This window comes from Hyaena hyaena, unplaced genomic scaffold, assembly GCF_003009895.1.
Source record: "Hyaena hyaena isolate Hyena2069 unplaced genomic scaffold, ASM300989v1 scaffold_64, whole genome shotgun sequence".
Taxonomy (NCBI): domain Eukaryota; kingdom Metazoa; phylum Chordata; class Mammalia; order Carnivora; family Hyaenidae; genus Hyaena; species Hyaena hyaena.
The window spans coordinates 1,913,062-1,931,600 of NW_024080698.1; the positions used below are offsets into that span (position 1 = coordinate 1,913,062).

The 18,539-nt window shown below is 39.5% G+C and overlaps 1 protein-coding gene across 5 annotated transcripts in view; it reads left to right on the plus strand.

The window, feature by feature from the left end:
• Nucleotides 1–18,539, plus strand: part of THADA (THADA armadillo repeat containing) — a 319,486-nt gene that overhangs the window by 45,546 nt on the left and 255,401 nt on the right. For 4 of the 5 annotated variants that reach the window (XM_039232422.1, XM_039232420.1, XM_039232421.1 and 1 more), the window contains exons 19-22: nucleotides 36–172; nucleotides 3,124–3,282; nucleotides 4,777–4,934; nucleotides 13,848–13,957. In XM_039232422.1, the coding sequence (XP_039088353.1) occupies nucleotides 36–172; nucleotides 3,124–3,282; nucleotides 4,777–4,934; nucleotides 13,848–13,957 (564 nt within the window). The remainder of the gene's footprint in view (nucleotides 1–35; nucleotides 173–3,123; nucleotides 3,283–4,776; nucleotides 4,935–13,847; nucleotides 13,958–18,539) is intronic. The other variant, XM_039232419.1, reaches the window with a different exon arrangement.

The following is an 18,539-nucleotide window of genomic DNA, read 5'->3' on the forward strand; positions in this document are numbered from 1 at the left end:
GCTTCTACTACACATTTCGCTACTCTCTGTTGCAGCAGCCTCCAGTTGGTGAATGAGTGGAGCCCTGTGGTAGAGAAGCTCCTCTTGGTGTCTTACAGGCTTTCTGCCGTGGTATCTCCAGTCATTCAGAGTTCCTCCCCAGAAGGCCTCATCCCGATGGACACTGACTCAGGTCGGCAGATGAAAGAAGCTAGAACTACTATATTTTTTGCTCATTACTCCACCCCTCCCCCACCCCACCCTCCCAAACCACTTCTTTGGGAAGATATAAAAGCTAAATTAGGTAGGTCAAGGAATTACTTACTATGATTAGTAAGATTTCTGCCCCTTTAGTATTGCTTTTTACTCTTAAAAAACAACCAAGACAAAGAAATCAGGCGATGAGCAAAGTGCTTTCTCTTCTGGGGTACGTTGGATTGTCTCATATTGTCATGTCGGAGCACCACCACCTACTAGACAGCAGCTGGGACTGGGAGAGTGGGCAAGGTAAGTCGGAGAGGTGGGGTTCAGTCAGAGAGGGCAACCTGGGAGGAATCTGGGATGGGGAAAGAGCATTTGATATACAAAGACCACTTAATTAAAAAAAAAAATAGGAGAAGATAGTCAAAATGCCCCAAATTGAACTCATGAACTTTCATCTGCCTTTTCCCTCCCAACCCCTATGTCTTTGCCAACAGCCCTACCAAAGATCGGTCTATGCAAGTCAAGAGCCCAGGATTGCTTGACATCTCTCTCTCCTGCTCCTTATATGTTGCCTGTCCTCACGTTCTTCCAGGGGTGCCCCTTAACTAGCTTTCCATTCTGTTCTCTTTGTATCTGTAGCTTCTAACCTTACCCCAGGCTCTTGTTCGGAGGATTCCAGCGACCTCCCCCCCTGGTTTCTCCCCAGCCCCTCTGAGCCCCTTCCACTTCCCTTTTACTGTATCCACAGCAACCCTTTCATGTTACACATGATCTCTGCTTATCCCTTGTTCTCCGCCCCCCTCCGTCTCCCTTTATTTAAAATATTTGAGTGACCTCAGACCAGGTTCTGTAATAGTTGGGCTCCTGCAACCTTGCCAGTCTCGTTTCTTACCAACGAGCATTCTTCCCAAAGCATTCACATGGCGTTGTTGCAATGTAATTAACAGGGATCTTCTCGATGTTTTCCTCCCTTGTGCTTAGCAAGAGCCTGGTAGAAATAGGTTCATAATAAACATTTGTTGTAGTGGATAAATCGGTGCAGGAATGATTCCTGAAAGGATAGGAACTAAACTCAGTGTGTGGGATGTCGTAGGTGGCGTACATATATACCTGTATTATAACAGCTGGAATACTTTTATTGAACACCTAGAAAATCATGAAGAAAATTTACACTGGGCGTTGAAACGTAGTGAATGCATTTTGGAGTGCAGATGAGAGTCTTGTATTAAAAACAAGCTGAGCTTCTATCATAAACACCCAGTTAAAGTAACTTGGAGTTGTGTGTTTGCGTGAAAATGTTAGATTTTGTTCTTAAGTAAAAATGAGTTTACAGATTGATGATGCTTCATGATCCTGAGACACAGTTATTTGTTATTTTTGGCTGAGAGTCAACCAAAATTTGATGTTTTAGTTTTCCTACTTAGTGCTCGCTTCGGCAGCACATATACTAGTTTTCCTACTTAAACAGTACGTGGGAATAAGGAACTTCCAATCTTAAAGCTAATATTTGGATCAGCCAAGTACCAGTATAAAGTACCAGTATATTTTGGTCGAGAAATCTTGAATGTTTGTCACCTATTGTGGGTGGGGCCTATAGAATATGCTAAAATTCTGTTTGTTATTCAAGTTTTAAAATACCTGTTGGTCTCAGAAACAGTCTGTGGCTCACAGACTTTTCCTTGATTTTTGCCTTTCCTTTTTTCCTCTGGTTGTCTCCATTTTTCCTGTTTTTTCTTTACATTATCTGCCATGAGTTCTGAATTCCTTGAAAATCTTTCCTCTGAAAGCCATGGAAATGAATAGGTCACATTTTATTCTGATTTTTCTTTTTTTTCTAAGTCTTTCCATGATTTCTATTTGGAGTCTGTGATAATTTTTTTAAGTTTATTTATTTTGAGAGAGAGCGAGTGAGAGAGAGAGAGAGAGAGAGAGAGAGCCAGCATGACCAGGGGAGGGGCAGAGAGAGCAGGAGAGAGAGAAAGAATCCTAAGCAGCCTCCACACTCAGCACAGATGGAACCTGACTCAGGGCTCGATCCCATGACTGCAAGACCACTACCTGAACCCATATCGAGAGTTGGGTGCTTAACCGACTGAGCCACCCAAGGTGCTCTACCAGTGATACGTTTTCATGGCTGTCAGAATTTGTTTTGGCAATATTTCATGGAAGTCACAAATAAGACATTGGCTGAGTCATCATGGTAGCAGTTTGGGTCTTTATATCTCCTTTTAGACCTAAAATGTAAGTGTATAACAGGTACACAAAATATCCATTCTTTGATTCGTTAATTGGTTTCAGGTGATTAGCTGTCCTTATTTTCCTTAAAATACCTGAGCCTGGCCAGCTCTTATGACTGTGTCATGTGCTCATTCCCTCAGCCCGTGTTAGTGAACCGCTGCCGTGAGCCAGCTTCTGGCCTAGGCGCTGGTGACCCAGCAGCAAACAGAGCGGCGCATTCATGGAGCTTACATTTCCTAACCCACTGAGTGCCTAAGGAATATATGCGAAGTTCGGTATCCTATTATGGCTGTAAATCATACTTAGAAAGCAGTATATTGTATACTTTATTTCAAAGTCAAATATGGAGTCTTCATAATATTTCTGAGCTATACGTTTTTTCCTTTATTTCTAATTGAAGTACAGTTGACAATACAATGTTATATTAAAGATTGTTTTTGTTGTGGTGGTGTCTTCCCTCTTAAAACAAGATTGAACTTTAGTGCTCTTTTTTTCCATGATTGAACACCGTATTTGAGATTCTTAGACGACACTAAAAAAAGCGATGTAAATGAGATGGGGGTCTTTGTCCTATATGGAGAGTTTCTGTCATATTGTTTTGTCCTGTCCTCAACCACTTTAAAATTTTTGTCATATTTTAAAAGCACACTCAAGTGTCATGAAGACCTTACATGATGATGCACTCCCATCTGTCTCCCTCAGAGTCAGCAAGCCGCTTACAGACGATTCTGAGTGAGATTCAGCCACGAGATACTAATGACTACTTCAATCAAGCCAAAATACTGAAAGAACGTGATAGCTTTGATCTGGAGGGCTTGAATGCCAGTGTGCCGAGTATTGGTGCTTCTGTAGAGGTTAAAGGTAGCATGTGTAAAATCAATATTGTGATATTGTAATCGGTGTTTCAGTGACAGAATGTATAAGATGCTCTTTTCATATGGTAAATCAGGCTGCAGATGTTTGCAGAACATTTCTAGAAAATAAAGCCTTTGAGCTTATCAATGATTTATTTTGGGGAATGAGTTTCTACAACTTTTACCAGAAAGTGGCGCATCCCAGTGTGGTATAGAAGGCGCTACAGCAGAAAACTTTTGAGTGCTAACGCCTGTCCTGTTAGCCAGGTGGTGTAAGAGCTGTGATGCCCTGTGAACTTGGGTTTGGGCCGCAGTCGGCTCCTCCCCTCCATGTGGTTCATTGTCTTCAGTGAGAGTCCTTACAGCCTGGAACCCTTTTAAGGGAAATTGACCTTATTACTTGGCAAAGTGGAGCTGTTCTCTTGTAGCAAGCCTCTAGAAGTTGTGTTCTTACTGCTTGTTTTCTCATTTGTTGTTATTTTGTCATTTCCTATACTGTTACAAAAAGCCATCAGTAGCAATTTCCTACTGATTTAGTACATATCCTACACTCTCCACTAGATGGAGATATTGTCTTAGAAAAATTTCTCCTGATTTTTTTTTTGATTCCACCATGTAACATCTAAATATATGCTTATTGCAATAGTTTCAAGCATTAGAGAGGTAAATTTGAATTAAAAAACAAATTAAAGCCTTAATTAAAATTTCAACTCAAGTGTTTGCATTTTAACTTAAAAAACAAAAACAAAAAAAGAAATTAAAAATTTTCATTTCCTCCCCATCCCACTTCTTCCCTTTTGGAATGTATGTGCTTTTGAATCTATTCTATGTGTTGATGTGTGTACACTTACTCTATTTCAGAGGGCTTTTAAAAAACACAAATAGGGTTGCATTATAAATACTGCTTTGTTACCTTGCCTTTTAAATTTTCTTGGGTTTTTAAAAGATATCTGTACTAAAATATTCTTTTTTTAATTTTTAATTTATTATTATTATTTTTATAGTACTAAAATATTCTTAAAGCTAGGAAAAGAGAGTAAGCATAATTATTACTTTTTGGCCATGGAATTTAAATATGTTTTGAAAGAGAATTTGTATTTTCTTTTGATTTTAAAAGTTTTATCTTGCCCCTTTACTGATATAACAGCCTTTTCACCAAGGTGAATAATGAAGTATATTTATTAGAGTCCATTTATGGATGACCATGAGGCAGAGTGAGTTTGTTTCATTAATTTCTGAAAGTTAGACTAAGTTTTGAAATGGTGTTGTGTTTTATTTCAAGATTTATTTTGCAAATAGTGTAATTAAAAAATACTTAGCATGGCTCCTACTTAGAGCCCATGCTCCACAAATGTTAGTTGTTCTCTCGTGACTAAATATAACAGTTGATTTGCTCAAGCAGATTATTCTTGGGGAAATTGTGAATAATCTCATTCTAAGAAACCTGGTATGTGAGTAATCCAGTGTCTAGTGTTGCAATAGATTTTTTTTTCTTTTTAAGGTAAAGAAAGGAAAACATGTGATGTAACTGCTCAGATGGTGCTGGTGTGTTGTTGGCGAAGCATGAAGGAAGTCGCCTTACTTTTAGGCACACTGTGCCAGCTTCTCCCCAGGCAGTCCATGCCAGAACCTTCCAGCAGATTATTGACAGTGGAACAGGTAGGCATATGTTGATTCCACCTGATTTAATTTCTGGTCGTAGAACTCACCTCGAAAACAAATGAGTTTTGAATTTTTCTTGAATAAAATCACAACCAAATGTCAACTGAAGAAAAGTCACGGGAGTATAGAAATTAGGCCTTGTAGTACATTTCCAAACGATGGCAGTTTTAGAAATTTTTATTTTTCTGAGTTCTAAGTAACTGTTGATTTTACCTTCTATCTTCAAATTATCATTTTAATATTTATTTCTCCATTTACCACATATAAATTTAAATTGTAAATTTAAATGAAATTGTCTGTTTAGTAAAACTCCACAAATCTCTTAAGTTTCTTAAAGTTGTTTTTTTAGTGTTTATTTATTTTTGAGAGAGGGAGAGACAAGAGTGTGAGTGGGAGAGGGGCAGAGAGAGAGGGAGACAGAATTTGAAGCAGGCTCTGAGTCAGCACAGAGCCCGATGCGGGGCTCGAACCCATGAACTGTGAGATCATGACCTGACCTGAAGTTGGATGCTCAACTGACTGAGCCACCCAGGTGCCCCAAACCTCTTAAATTTCTTAAAGGAAAATGGCATGCACACCTGGGTGGCTCAGTTGGTTGAGTGACTCTTGGCTTCAGCTCAGGTCATGATCTCACAGTTCGCTGTTAGTGTGGAGCCTGCTTGGGATTCTTTCTGTCTGTCTCTCTCTGCCCCTACCCCACTGGCATTCTCTCTTTCTCTCTCTCACTCTCTCAAAATAAATAAGTAAACTTAAAAGATATTTTGCAAAGGGAAAAAAGTACTATATTGGTTGCTTATGGTTCTCTTGCTTCTCACTACATTGATAATAAAATTGTAGTCACTTGGGTTTTTTGGCTGACTTTTATTTTAAGACCACAAAGTCAGGTCACCATCTGGGACTATTCAAGTGACTTGAGTACAGTGTTTACAAGAAATTAGCTTACCACAAGCATTTTATTTGGAAATATTTTAGATTTATTAAATTTCTGTTTTTAATTGATTCCCTCTTCCTTTCCACATGGTTTCAGCAAATCTCTTTCCCACCATTTCCAGCGAGGCAACACGTACTTTCATTCGTACCCTTTATCAAATAAAGATTAATTTTTCCCTGAGGGTGTTACAACATTCAAGAACAAAACAAATATCGTAGTACACTAAACGCTGATTATTTCTGTAATAACCATGTGACTAGTTCCATGGAAATAATGCTAATATTTTTATTCACACACTCTCTGTGGCCATGCACTTGCATATGGTCAACAGCTGGTCCTGTGATGTTGCAAGGCCCTGAGGTGGAGAATGGTGAAGGGAATGGTACACCGCCAGCATCATTGTGTTCCTTATTCTCTTCCAAATCAAATAGGCATCAGTGTTCTAGAGTTACTTGCAGTCATTGCTGGTGACCAGCTGCAGTGCCAATGCCAACATCTTCGTGGAGGAATCCAGCTATGATTAATGATTACTTCACTGATGTGCACTGTCTTACTCAGAAGTAAACATGTGCTAGAGTCTCTTTCCTGTTCAACTCCTCTTTTCAAGGACAAGTTAAAACGTCTAGTTCTTTGGGGTGTGTTGGGTGGTGTTTTAAAAAAACCAACTGGGTGGCTCAGTCGGTTAAGCGTCCAACTCTTGATTTCAACTCAGGGCATGATCTCCTGGTTTGTGAGTTTGGACCCCATGTCAGACTCTGTACTGGCAGTTCAGAACCCGCGTGGGAGTCTCTCTCCCTCCCTCTCTCCGGCCTTCCCTGGCTCTCTCTCTCCATCTTTCCCCCAATAAATAAATACGCTTAAAAAAATTAAGGGAAGCATATTTTGCTTTTACTGTAGTTGAGAAAGACCTGAAAGCTTTCTGTGAAAACCATCTGGCCTTGACACTTCACATAGCACCCAAATATTTTAAATTTAATTTATGTGGGATAACCATGTTGGGACTGAGAATTAATATAAACTAGAAGAGATGTTTGTAAAAAAAGAAAAAAAGACAAAGCAACAGCAACAATAGCAGAGAGATTCCCACAAAGCAAAGAGTTCTTCTAATGGCTGTTTTCTTGAATACAAAATAGAATCTTGTTTTTCTATAAAATACTAAATTCTGTTCTGATGAGATTCAGCCATTTTTCTGTGTCGCTATTCACATGGTGACATACCATTTTTGGCTTGAGAGGAAATTAACAACTGAATGAGCAGTCAAGAATGTCCGTGATACCACTGCTCTGACCTTGACAGAAGAACTTTATTCTTGATCATGCTGCCTTTTAACTAAAGAAACGCCTCCATTTAGGAGCCTTTGTCAGCAAAAATCAAAGTCATCAAGAAATTGGCGTTATTCATATTGCTTAGAGGATTACTACTTTTAACCAGAGAATTTTGCTCCATGAAATTCTTTTAAATAGAAATACTTCCATGTGCTTAAAACCTCTAAGCGTTAAAAATACACATGTGACAGAGAGGGTATAATTTATATTGAAGTGGCTGGGCCATGTCTGAGGTTCACTTCCCTCCCAAGGGCACAGTCACCCTTACTACATCTTTTTGTGCACCTAGCAGCAAAAGTAAGAATTTAAGAGTCAGTACCCGAAGTGAGGGCATGCATAACAGACCTGCACAGGTAGAGGCAGTCAAATGACTTGTAGGCAGACATCACTTGTTGGGGAGAATCCTGGATGTGGATTTCTTACTCTCAAGAACTATAAGAACTGTGCTCTGCTTTTCTCTCAGTGGATGGAGGCTCTTTCATACAGCCTAAAACACTGGTGCTCAGCCCGATGCTTCTTTTACTCTCCATTCGCCCTTCACTCATGTAAAAGTAGTCTGGTTCTATTCTAATGTAAAATTCGATGTCTCAGATTTGTGATTCCTTTAATCCCATCCTGGTTTAAGGGCCGTTTGTTGAAGGGATGACCACTTGAATCCTGCATACCCGAGTGGGGTGGTTTCTAACCAGCCTGCAGGCAGCGAGATATGGTTTGAAGATTACCATTTGCTGCCATACCTAAGAGAAGGTCTGGTGCCTGTGGGTTTTCAGTGCTGTGTACACAGACTGTTGGAGCTGGAAGGGTCACAGGGATGATAGGACCTAGCCCTCTTCTACAAGGGGAAACTGAAGCCCTTGGATGTTACCTGGTGTGCCCAAGATCACAGAGCTGGTTTGTGGCAGCTGCAGGACCGGACCCCAGTTCTCCCTTCCAGCCCGTGTCCAGACACGGCACACTGCTGCCTTTGTTCTGAGCTGCTCGTTTGATTTTTCTTTAAATTGAATTTTCCCTACTTCCCATACCCAGCCAGACGTTCACAAGCAACAGGACAGTAAGGCAACTCGCTACTGAACTTTTTAGCAAATGATTCATTTCCCTAAGTCACTTCTTGTGAAGCAGCGTGTCCTCCACGGCTTCGGCAAGAGGAAAATGTGTTCATTCAGAGGCACGTCTGACTCTCCTCCTGCAAGGTAATCACCTAATGAAAGGTTCTTTCATAATGTCCCTGTACAAGAGGCAGAGATAAAACCAACTTTGAGGGATGTAAGAGACCCTTAAAGAGTGGGCGGTCCACGCAACCTTATCTCACCACTTCCTGGCTGGTGTGTGTCTAGGTTTCGGGCGGGGTGTTTTGCTGCAGCAGAGCTTTTCTTGATCCATTTTGTTGGTCGTCTTTCTGAGGGTTGTGGGATACCCAGTGCCTACCGATTTTTTGTGAACAGTTTCTTCTATCTGGGGTATCAATTCATATGTGTATGTATTTTCTCTAATATGGGGTAAATTTTTCCTATCTGTCTGCCCCTTCCTAGTAATTACTGCCCCAGAAATCACATGACTAAAAACCATTACCAACGATTCGAAATTAGCTATTTTTTCTAAATCCCTACTTGAGACTCTGTTGTAATGTTCTTGATGTACGTGGCTTGTTGGGTTTACACATTTTCTCAGTGTCTTTTGTTACTGTTTTAGGTTTCCCGTAGTGGTCTACAGATGCATGTTTATTGGCATCCATAAGTTGTAAAGAAATTAATTGCCTTTTGTGTTTTGCCAGAGTTTATTTTTTAGAAATTATGAATAAGCACGCATTAAATGCAGGTTTCCATTTTTGAGCTGTGAAATGGAATTAAACTCATCTTTTTAGTCACCTGTTTATTGACTGCCATACGACAGGGGTGTTGTGGGAACATAAAGAAATATAATACATGGTTCTCTGGCTTCGAAGGGCTTAGAAATGTAATAGGGGATACAAGATAAACATTTGTAGAAAGCTAGACTAAAGGACACCAGTTAAAATGGCACGTGGTTAAGAATTTGCTAGAAAGCAAAGAATAAACGGCTGGTAAGAAGATGGCTAAATACCGAAAAATATGATCTTTGTTGTTCTTATGTAGGAGGGCAACATTTGGGCTCTGAAGGGCCCCCAGTTTTAGTAAGAAATCCCCCTAGGAGAGAACGTACAGTTTAAACCATTAATTATCCTTCTCAGGTGTAAACTTTTACAAACCGTTCTATTTAAACGAAGAGGAATTAGTGACATTCCCAAGGTTATAAGAAGTGGTTGTGTCCTAAAGTCAAAATTTAAATGAGGGGATCAAGTCTCACTACTTGGTGACACAAAATAAAAACAAAAATGTACACTAGTGTTTGCTACTCTGCCAGGTCCTCTGCAAAATGCTTATGTGTAATCTTACTTATTTCTAAGAACAATCCTATGAAGTAAGTTCTAGTTTTATCTCCATTTCACAGATAAGTAATATAATATAAGAAAATAAACTTAGTTAGCTTATATTAGTAAGGCGCTGAGTAGGGTTCCTGAGCTCAGACCTCCCAGCCCCAGAGTATCAGAGCTTAACCGCCACACTACGTACGCTTTCTGTAGAAATGTTCCACCAACACTTACATCCCCTTGGGTTTATTCGTGTTATAATGGGCGGAATTAGCCTTGATTTTTCAGCTGTGTTTCCCTCTATGGATAAAGGACAAATGTTTAAAAATGTATTTAAATTTGTCCTGTGTGGGTTTTAGACTCTAGATGTGCACTTAGCTCCCCTAATGAGCCTACCGGTAAATTATAGATGCTGGAGACATGGCATGTAGCTGTTTTCCCCCCATGGAAATTTATACCCTGTAAATCCAGAAAGCGTGTTAATTGGCCTATAGAAATAAGTTTTGTGAAAATTTAGAACCAGGATCTATTAAACGTAAAAAGGTGGTGACTAGAATTTAAGAATAGAAATCAGTGCCTTTTTTTGTGTGTGTGTGCATTCTTACCTTAATTCCCTTTCAGAAATCTTGAGATGTATGTTATTCATTACGAAATATTTTGTGAGTAAATCATCCGCGTTTTTGTCAACTTAAGATAGGACCTTAACCACATCTAATAAAAAGGCAGTTGGGTTGGAGTTTTGAGAGGAAATTTTCATTTTTAAAATAAATTTAAAAATTCCATTTCTGATTCTGCCTCCTGTAGTTAATTTTCTAAGCTGTTTGGGTCAAATCTATGCCTGTCATCTGCTTATCCAGTGGGAGGTATGAGCATGGCCCTTTTCCCTGTCCAGCTGCTCACAGACCACACTGCCTTGCTGACTCCGCCCACCCTTGGTAATGGGGTCCATCCCCAACTTGCAACCTTGTCTTTCACTGTTTCCTAGAATGAAACCTTAAGGTCATTCAGCCAGGTCTTCTAACCTTCTCTTATATAACCTGTGTTCATTCATATAGGAAGATCCAGTAAAGTGTCTGGTGGGTACCAACCAAGTATGTAATAAATGTGTTCCTTCTAGCCACCCAGCCTCTTCTCATGTTAGTTACCCTCTTCCATTTTGATACACCCAAATATATGTAGTTCAAGGTCTGAACACAAAGCTTCTTGTAATAATTTATTCCAGGGCAGAAGGATCTTGGAGCTGCTGGGGATCTAATGGATACCACTCAGCATATTGGTTTTCTCTGAACTGAAAGCCTCTTGAGGACAGATGTCTTGTTTTGTTCTTCCTTGTCTACCCTAGCACTAGGCTACTAAGCATTTGGCTCGGTGCTTCAGAAATATTGACTGTCTGATTAACAGACATTGTATACTTTCTTCAATGGTGCAAAGTCACAGTATTACTTAGGTGGGTTTGTTGGGAGATTACGTTCAATATAAAAGGAGGGAAAAACTGTCTACTTCTCACTTGTGTCCTGAGAACCTCATTCGGTTTCCTGAGGCCAGGATTACTTAAAATCAAGGTCCACCCTCGAGAAGAACATCTACTGGTCACACTTCTGAAGTCTTTGATTTTATTTTTTAAAAATTTTTTTATTTAAAAAATTTTTTTTCAATGTTTTATTTATTTCTGAGACAGAGAGACAGCGTAAGCAGGGGAAGGTCAGGGAGAGAGGGAGACACAGAATCTGAAACAGGCTGCAGGCCCTGAGCTGGCTGTCAGCACAGAGCCCGATGCTGGGCTTGAACCACGAACCGGGAGATCCTGACCTGAGCCGAAGTTAGATGCTCAACCGACTGAGCCACCCAGGCACCCCATGAGGTCTTTGCCTTTATTATATGCTTTTCGGTTTAGGCCCTGTTAAACAGAGTTAAGAAAAAGGAAGCAATGAAAATAAAATCTTTGCCTAAGAACTAGATGGTGAACCATTGTAAGTTCACAGAGTAGCACTTTAATAGTTAACATTTGTCTTTTCCTGAAGAATGTTTTATTGTCAGTAACATTTTAGAAAAAAAAGCTAAGGAGCTCAGACCCCATCTTTATGACTTCCTGATTTATTTTCTGTGGCTCAAAACACCTTCTTAGAAATCTTCTTTTATTTCTCTAATAATAGAAATGACAGCTATAACAACTTAGCTAACTGGAATTTCTTCTGGTCCCCATTTTGTAGGATTATTGAGCTTTAGATCTATCTTGGGGGTTGAATTCAGATTTAAGGTAATCTGATAATTGATTGACAGAATTAACAGAATTAATTGATAATTCTGATGAAAATCTGCTCTGAAATTACTGTGTTGAAGAGAAAATGAGAAAGCTTACCTTGACTGTAGCTTTTGGTAGCTAGTAGTATGTGGGTCTTACAAAATAATACTTAAAAATTAGGAGTATCATCAGATCTTTACCTGAAAACTTGAGCTGAAGAATATGACCTGTCATTCTTTGTAATAGTTAAGTGTTAGACTTTTAAATATACTATTACTAACTGCTCCTCTGGTTCTTTGTTGTTTTATATCTGATTCTTACTTCTCTAAATGTATTGCTTGTTGTCTGTAATCAGATACATTTTGAGTAGGGAGTAATGTCTTTACTTTTCCTCGATTTGGAAACCCAGAACTGAATTGGATTATAGGTTATGGGCCTGTTCTGAACTTCTAAGTTTACTAACTCATTTTAATATGCAACTTTGCATATAGTGGCACTGCTATTCCCAGTTTACAGATGAGGCCACTGAGACCCTTGCCCATGGCCAAGTGTTTCACTACACCTTGCACTGTTTCTTATCTCTGATGTGTGCAGAGCACTAACAGAGTCTTTGTGCAGAGGCAGAAGGTGTCTCTGGTGGTAAGTGTATCTGAGCTATCTTGGGATATCTTGCCTTTTCACCATTCTGTGACCTGCTGCGGAGACTTGGGTCAAGAGAGCCAATTACAGGGGCACCTGGGTGACTCAGTCAGTTGATTGTCTGACTCTTGATTTCGGCTCAGGTCACGATCTCAATGGTTTTGTGGATCTGAGCCCCACGTCACACTCTGCACGCTGGTTGCGTGGAGCCCGCTTGGGATTCTCTGCCTCCCTCTCCCTCTACCCCCCACTCCCACACCCTCTGCCCAAAAAAATTGAAGAAAAAGAAAGAAGAGAGAGCCAACTACAGTTTTGGTTCTGAGCTTTATACAAAATTTGGGTTTTTCTAAAGTCTATAGCCGCCAAATCTTACTGGTATAAAAGTACAATTAGCTCATTTAATAGTTAATTCTGCACAAAACCTCATCAACAACTAATTGTTAGTCATGTCTTCTTTAAAATAAACTGTCATATTTGTTATTTGTCTCAACTTGCAACATGTAGGAAAGCGATTAGGCAGCATTCTGGAAAATTCCTTGCTTCTGACTCAGGCCTGTCAGTTTTCAGTTTTCAGGAGTCCCTTTGCACAAATCTTGCATTGCCATTAACAAGTGTATATCTCTAAAGGTAATTTTTGGAAGTTATTGCTTAATGGATCAGAGTTGGCAGCTGGGGAAGATGAAAAAGTTCTGTACATGGATGGTGCCGATGGCTGCATAACACTGTGAATGTACTGAGTGCCACAGAGCTGCACACTGAAAAATGGGGGGCTGTTGTTGGTTAAGTGTCCGACTTTGGCTCAGGTCATGATCTCACGGTTCGTGGGTTCGAGCCCCGCTTGGAGCCTGCTTCAGATTCTGTGTCTCATCTCTCTCTGTCCCTCCCCTGCCCATGCTCTCTCTCTTTCTCAAAAATAAACATTAAAAATTATTTTATGAATATTTTAACCACACTCGGCTGCTATGTGTGAGGGTTGTTGCGCTGTGTGCTTTGCTGTTGGTGTTGAGTGATAGGAGCTAACACGGAAGGTCCATGCAGCTGGTGGAGGGAGGCAGTTCTCGCGTAACAGTTCGAGACACCAGCTAGAGCCAGACAGCCTGGCCTTATGTACTGGCTCTACTACATACTTGCTGTGTGACCTTGGGTAAGTTATTTGGCCTTTCTGGGCCTCCCCCCCAATGAAAAGTAGAGATAATAATAGTACTTATTCCATGGAATTACTGTGAAGATTAAATGTGATATTATAAAAACATTTAAAACACTGCTTGTCACAGAGTAAGTGTTAAATGGTTAGAGAACTAGTCCTGAGTTCCAAATGATATTACTGATATAAATATATCTGTAAATATATCAGACATATACATTTATTTTTCATTTTGCTTTAAAGGTAAAAGAAATAGGAGATTACTTTAAACAACACCTCTTACAGTCCAGGCACAGAGGAGCGTTTGAACTGGCTTACACTGGCTTTGTGAAACTCACCGAAATACTAAACAGGTAAACAAAACAAATATCCTTTTGTGTACATTTGTAAAAGACTAAATGTACAAACCACGTGCTCGAAGTCAAATTTACCTGTGTCTTTTGAGGTTTAAAAGAATAAGACTTAGTTGGCTTCAGACTCTTAGAAGAAGTTGTTTTCTTAGGTTTCATTGTATGATCTACTGCAGATGATTGAGTGGAATGTCCAAACCAAGTTCCTCTCCCATTGAAAGGTGATTGGAAGCAAACTCTGAGATTTTGCTAAAAATAGCTTTGAAGTTACCATTTCTTTTCATTGAATGCAATGACTGTTTTGTCTGTTTGAAAATTACCTGGCATTTGGAATAAAATAAGCTTCCAGGTTTTTGGATTTGTGTATATTACAGAGAAACACATACGGATTTTGTGTTTTTCTTTATAATTTTATGTTATAGAAAAATTTTAAAGAACAGTCAAAAGACCAAAAAGTATCAAATGTTTTTTCCCCCTTACCTGGAAAAATACTTAGGTAGATTTCATGTATGTAGCCAAATGTGTTTTTTTGACATTAAAGGTGCTGATAATTTCATTCATTCATATAATAGATTTCCTCTAAAGAACTTGTGAGGAAACCTTAAATTACTTAATGACTAAGTGTTCATGGCAAGTGTCCTCTAAATAAAAGGTAGTATTTTCCAGGAAAACATTTCCAGTGCCTGGAAACTTTTTGAAATGAAGCAGAGTTCTGCCAGTCTTGTAACCTCAGCAAACATTTTATTTTGGGCTAGTAAGACATCTCCTCGAATATTTTTGAAGCATTTTTTTCACACTCCTGGTAAAAACCATTTAAAGAACATTTTGCAGTTATGGGCTGCAGAGTATCTTTAAATGACACAGTATAGGACGTCCCTGACATTAAAATGCTGATCTTGAAAATATTTTAACCTCTTTTCAACTCTTTCTTTCCAGTGTAGACATGACTTTAGGGATATTTTTTTTCTCCAAACACGCTTCAGTCCCTTCAAATCATTATCAAATATGTACTGAACCCTAGTTGTGTGCTTGGTAGTGTGTTGGGTTTGGAGGATATAATACTTCTTTATAAGACAAGGGTCCTGTTCTTAAAGAGCTTATTGTTTATGAAATAAGCAGGGATGAAATGTGAAATATTTAACAGATGGTATTTCATGGGCACTGACTGGTCCTCATAGACGTGGGCTGTAAGCACCCAACATCACTTTATGTATGGATGTGTTAGCTGAATACCTGCCTGGAAAGCGAGGCCAACACATTTGAACAAGATAAACAGTCCAGTGTAATTGTCAAAATGTGACTGCAATGTACGAATGACGTAGGACTAGCAGAAAGAAGGTAACCACAATAGGCTAGTAGGACTTCATGGAGGAAGTAGATTTTCTGCTAATGCAGGAGGGCAGGTTAAGGAGACAGCAGGAGAAAGGAGGAAACTTTGTGAGCAGATATTCAGAGGCTAGAATCCAGCATGACATATTGTTAGGTGAATAAGCCATTCTTGTAGTGGTGGTGGTGGTGTTAGGCAGTACTGAACACCTGGGTAGATTGAGACCATATTACGGATATTTAAAAAGTAGTTTTGTTGTAGTTGGGATGGAGAAAGACATTGAATATATATATATTTTTTATCTGGAATAGAGTATAGGAGGCATCACGGGACAGAGACATAGCAGTTGATTTTGACACAGGCTCTTAGTTCTCTTTGTATCCATTCCATTTATTGGGAGTGAGATTGTACAAAAGTTAATCTCTTTAGCTCTGATCTCTTTATCTCTAAAGTAGGAAAAAGAATATTCGCCCTGTTGAGGTATCTGTGGCTGTTGTAGGGATCAACAGTGTTATATAACTTTCTACAAATGGAAACATCAAAACATCAGTGAGATTGATGTTGGTGTTGGTGTGTAAAAGTGTTTTTCTGGTTGGAACTGTTAAGTTAGATGCATCTGTAATGACAGATTATAGCAAGGAGGGCCCAGAACCAGTTATAGTGATCTAATTCTAAGGTGATGAGAGCTTCCTCTGTGACGATGACCCTGCGAATGGAAGGAAAGAATTGGAATGTCAGTTAGCATTCAGCCCCACTTCGTAACAACTCCACACATGATGTATTGAATGCTTAGAAGGAAGCTGTGGATTTTGTTATATTTGTGTAATATGTTTATATGTTTCATGATTTTGTGGTCAAGGATTAGGGCAAGGCTTAGCTGGGTGGTTCCTCTCAGTGTATTTACTGAGTTCAGTTAGTGGCATTGAACTGCAGATGAACTGATCAGGAGAATCTGGGATAGCTTTATTTACATTTATGTCACCTTGGTGGGAGAGCTGGAAGATTGGGCCAGGTTGGGACTACATGTGGTCTCTGAGCATGGTGTTATTAAGGTAGTTGACTTTCATATATGGTAGCTGGTTTCCCTCAGGAAGAGTTCCAAGAGAACCATGCAGAGGCTACATGGTCTTTTCTGACCTAGCCTCAGAAGTCTCCTAGCCCTGCTTCAGTCACATTCTTTTGGTTATAAGTGAGTCTTAAGGCTAGTCCAGATTCATGAAGAGAGGAATTAGACTCTACTATTTGTTCAATGGTGAAGTAGCAATGTATTTCCCACTGGAAATACATGTGGGATATTGTAGTGGCCATCTTTGAAAAATGGGATCTGGACCACATGAACCAAGCGAACGTGACTGATGGAGGGCACCAGGAGTCCCTGATTGTGCCTGTGGTTTAATTCTTGGTGAACAATGGGAGTGATGTTAACAGAGGCAGAGAAACTCAAAAGGGGAATTAGTTTGATAAAGATGAACAGGGGAGCCTGGGTGGCTCAGTCAGTTAGGTGTCCAGCTCTTGATTTCGGCTCAGGTCATGATCTCACAGTTTGTAAGAAAGATCTCCTCATGGCCGTCACTGCTGGCCTTGAACCAGCCTGTTCTGCGTTCTCAACTGTTGATTCCAGACCGAGTGGTTCTTGGTCCCTTTGGCGACATTTCAGATCTGCTGAACAGAATGTTTTGCCGAGAACAACTTTTCAATGTGTGTGGCTTCCTTTTGTTTGGTTTTTATTTTTAAGAGAAAATGTGTTTCTTTTGGATCCTTTTAAAAGCTTTTTATAAGCTCTTAAGTTATGAAAAAGTTATTTTTCATACAACCTTTAAAAAGTTTGCAAAAAGAAATCTGGGCTTTCATGAAAATCCACTGACATGGAGGCCAACTTCTGGCCACCTCTTGAACTACAGCTGTGTTAGGGAAGGAAACACTTAAAAGAGATTGATGGATAAATAACTGAGGAGGTAAACTTGGGCCACATTGTTTGAATTGGTTTGTAAGAGGATTATTCAAAATGTCTTCAAATGTAAACTGACTTCACTATTAAACAATCATCTAAGAATACATAGGAATGGGAGATGCTATTCTTTTTTTCTGGGAATTTTTTGAAAGCAACATTTGTGTACACACACACACACACACAATATGTTGAGTTAATTTTCTAGTCTCTGATTTTTTTATATGGTGCTTTCTATTTAGAATTTGATGAAATCTGCATACTCTTCTTCAAAAACCATTAAGTACCTTTGTGTGTATTTGATTGAAGTGGTTAAGTGCATTAAAGTCATAACTCCAGGGGCGCCTGGGTGGCTCAGTCGGTTAAGCGTCTGACTTCGGCTCAGGTCATGATCTCATGGTTGTAGGTTCGAGCCCCGCGTCGGGCTCTGTGCTGACAGCTCAGGGCCTGGAGCCTGCTTCAGATTCTGTGTCTCCCTCTCTCTCTGACCCTTCCCCACTCGTGCTCTGTCTCTAAAAATAAATAAATGTAAAAAAAATTTTTTTTAATAAAAAAATAAAGTCATAACTCTAACCTTAAGTTTCTGATGAAATTTATGTTTACTTGTTTACCCTCTATGGCCCTAGCATTTAAAGTTACTGTTTCAGTGAAAATGAACAGAATCTTATACTAGAGTGTTAGGCTGGAACTCTAGCTTTCATTTGTACAGTCATGAATTAATCCTAACTGTAAGGGGACTAAATTGTTGACCACAATTCCATAATGTAGAAGAGTGGCTCGTGAATACTTGATATTGTCTTATTCTTCACATGTTTGAATTGCTCTACTTGTTGAAATATAGCTTAGCCTATAGCTATTTATTGCAATTATTGCAATCGTTTTCAATTGTTGGCCTGAAAAAATCAACTGCTGACATTTAGCAGGTTTTGTCATTAAATGCTCGTTCTGATTCATAGACCTCAACAATGACGGTAGACAGAAGTAATTTAAATATGTATCTAAACTTTCATCAGTTAATTATAGCTACTACAATAAAAACATTTTTTAATCTGTATTTATTTTTGAGAGAAAGAGAGAGAGAGACAGAGTGTGAGTGGGGAAAGGGGCAGAGAGAGAGGGAGACACAGAATCCAAAGCAGGCTCCAGGCTCTGAGCTGTCAGCACAGAGCTTGATGCAGGCCTAGAACTCACAAACTGTGAGATCATGACCTGAGCCAAAGTCGGACGCTTAACTGACTGAGCCACACAGGCACCTTATAGCCACTACAATTTAAATTCAGCAGAAAACTTCTTATGAACAGTTGAATTAT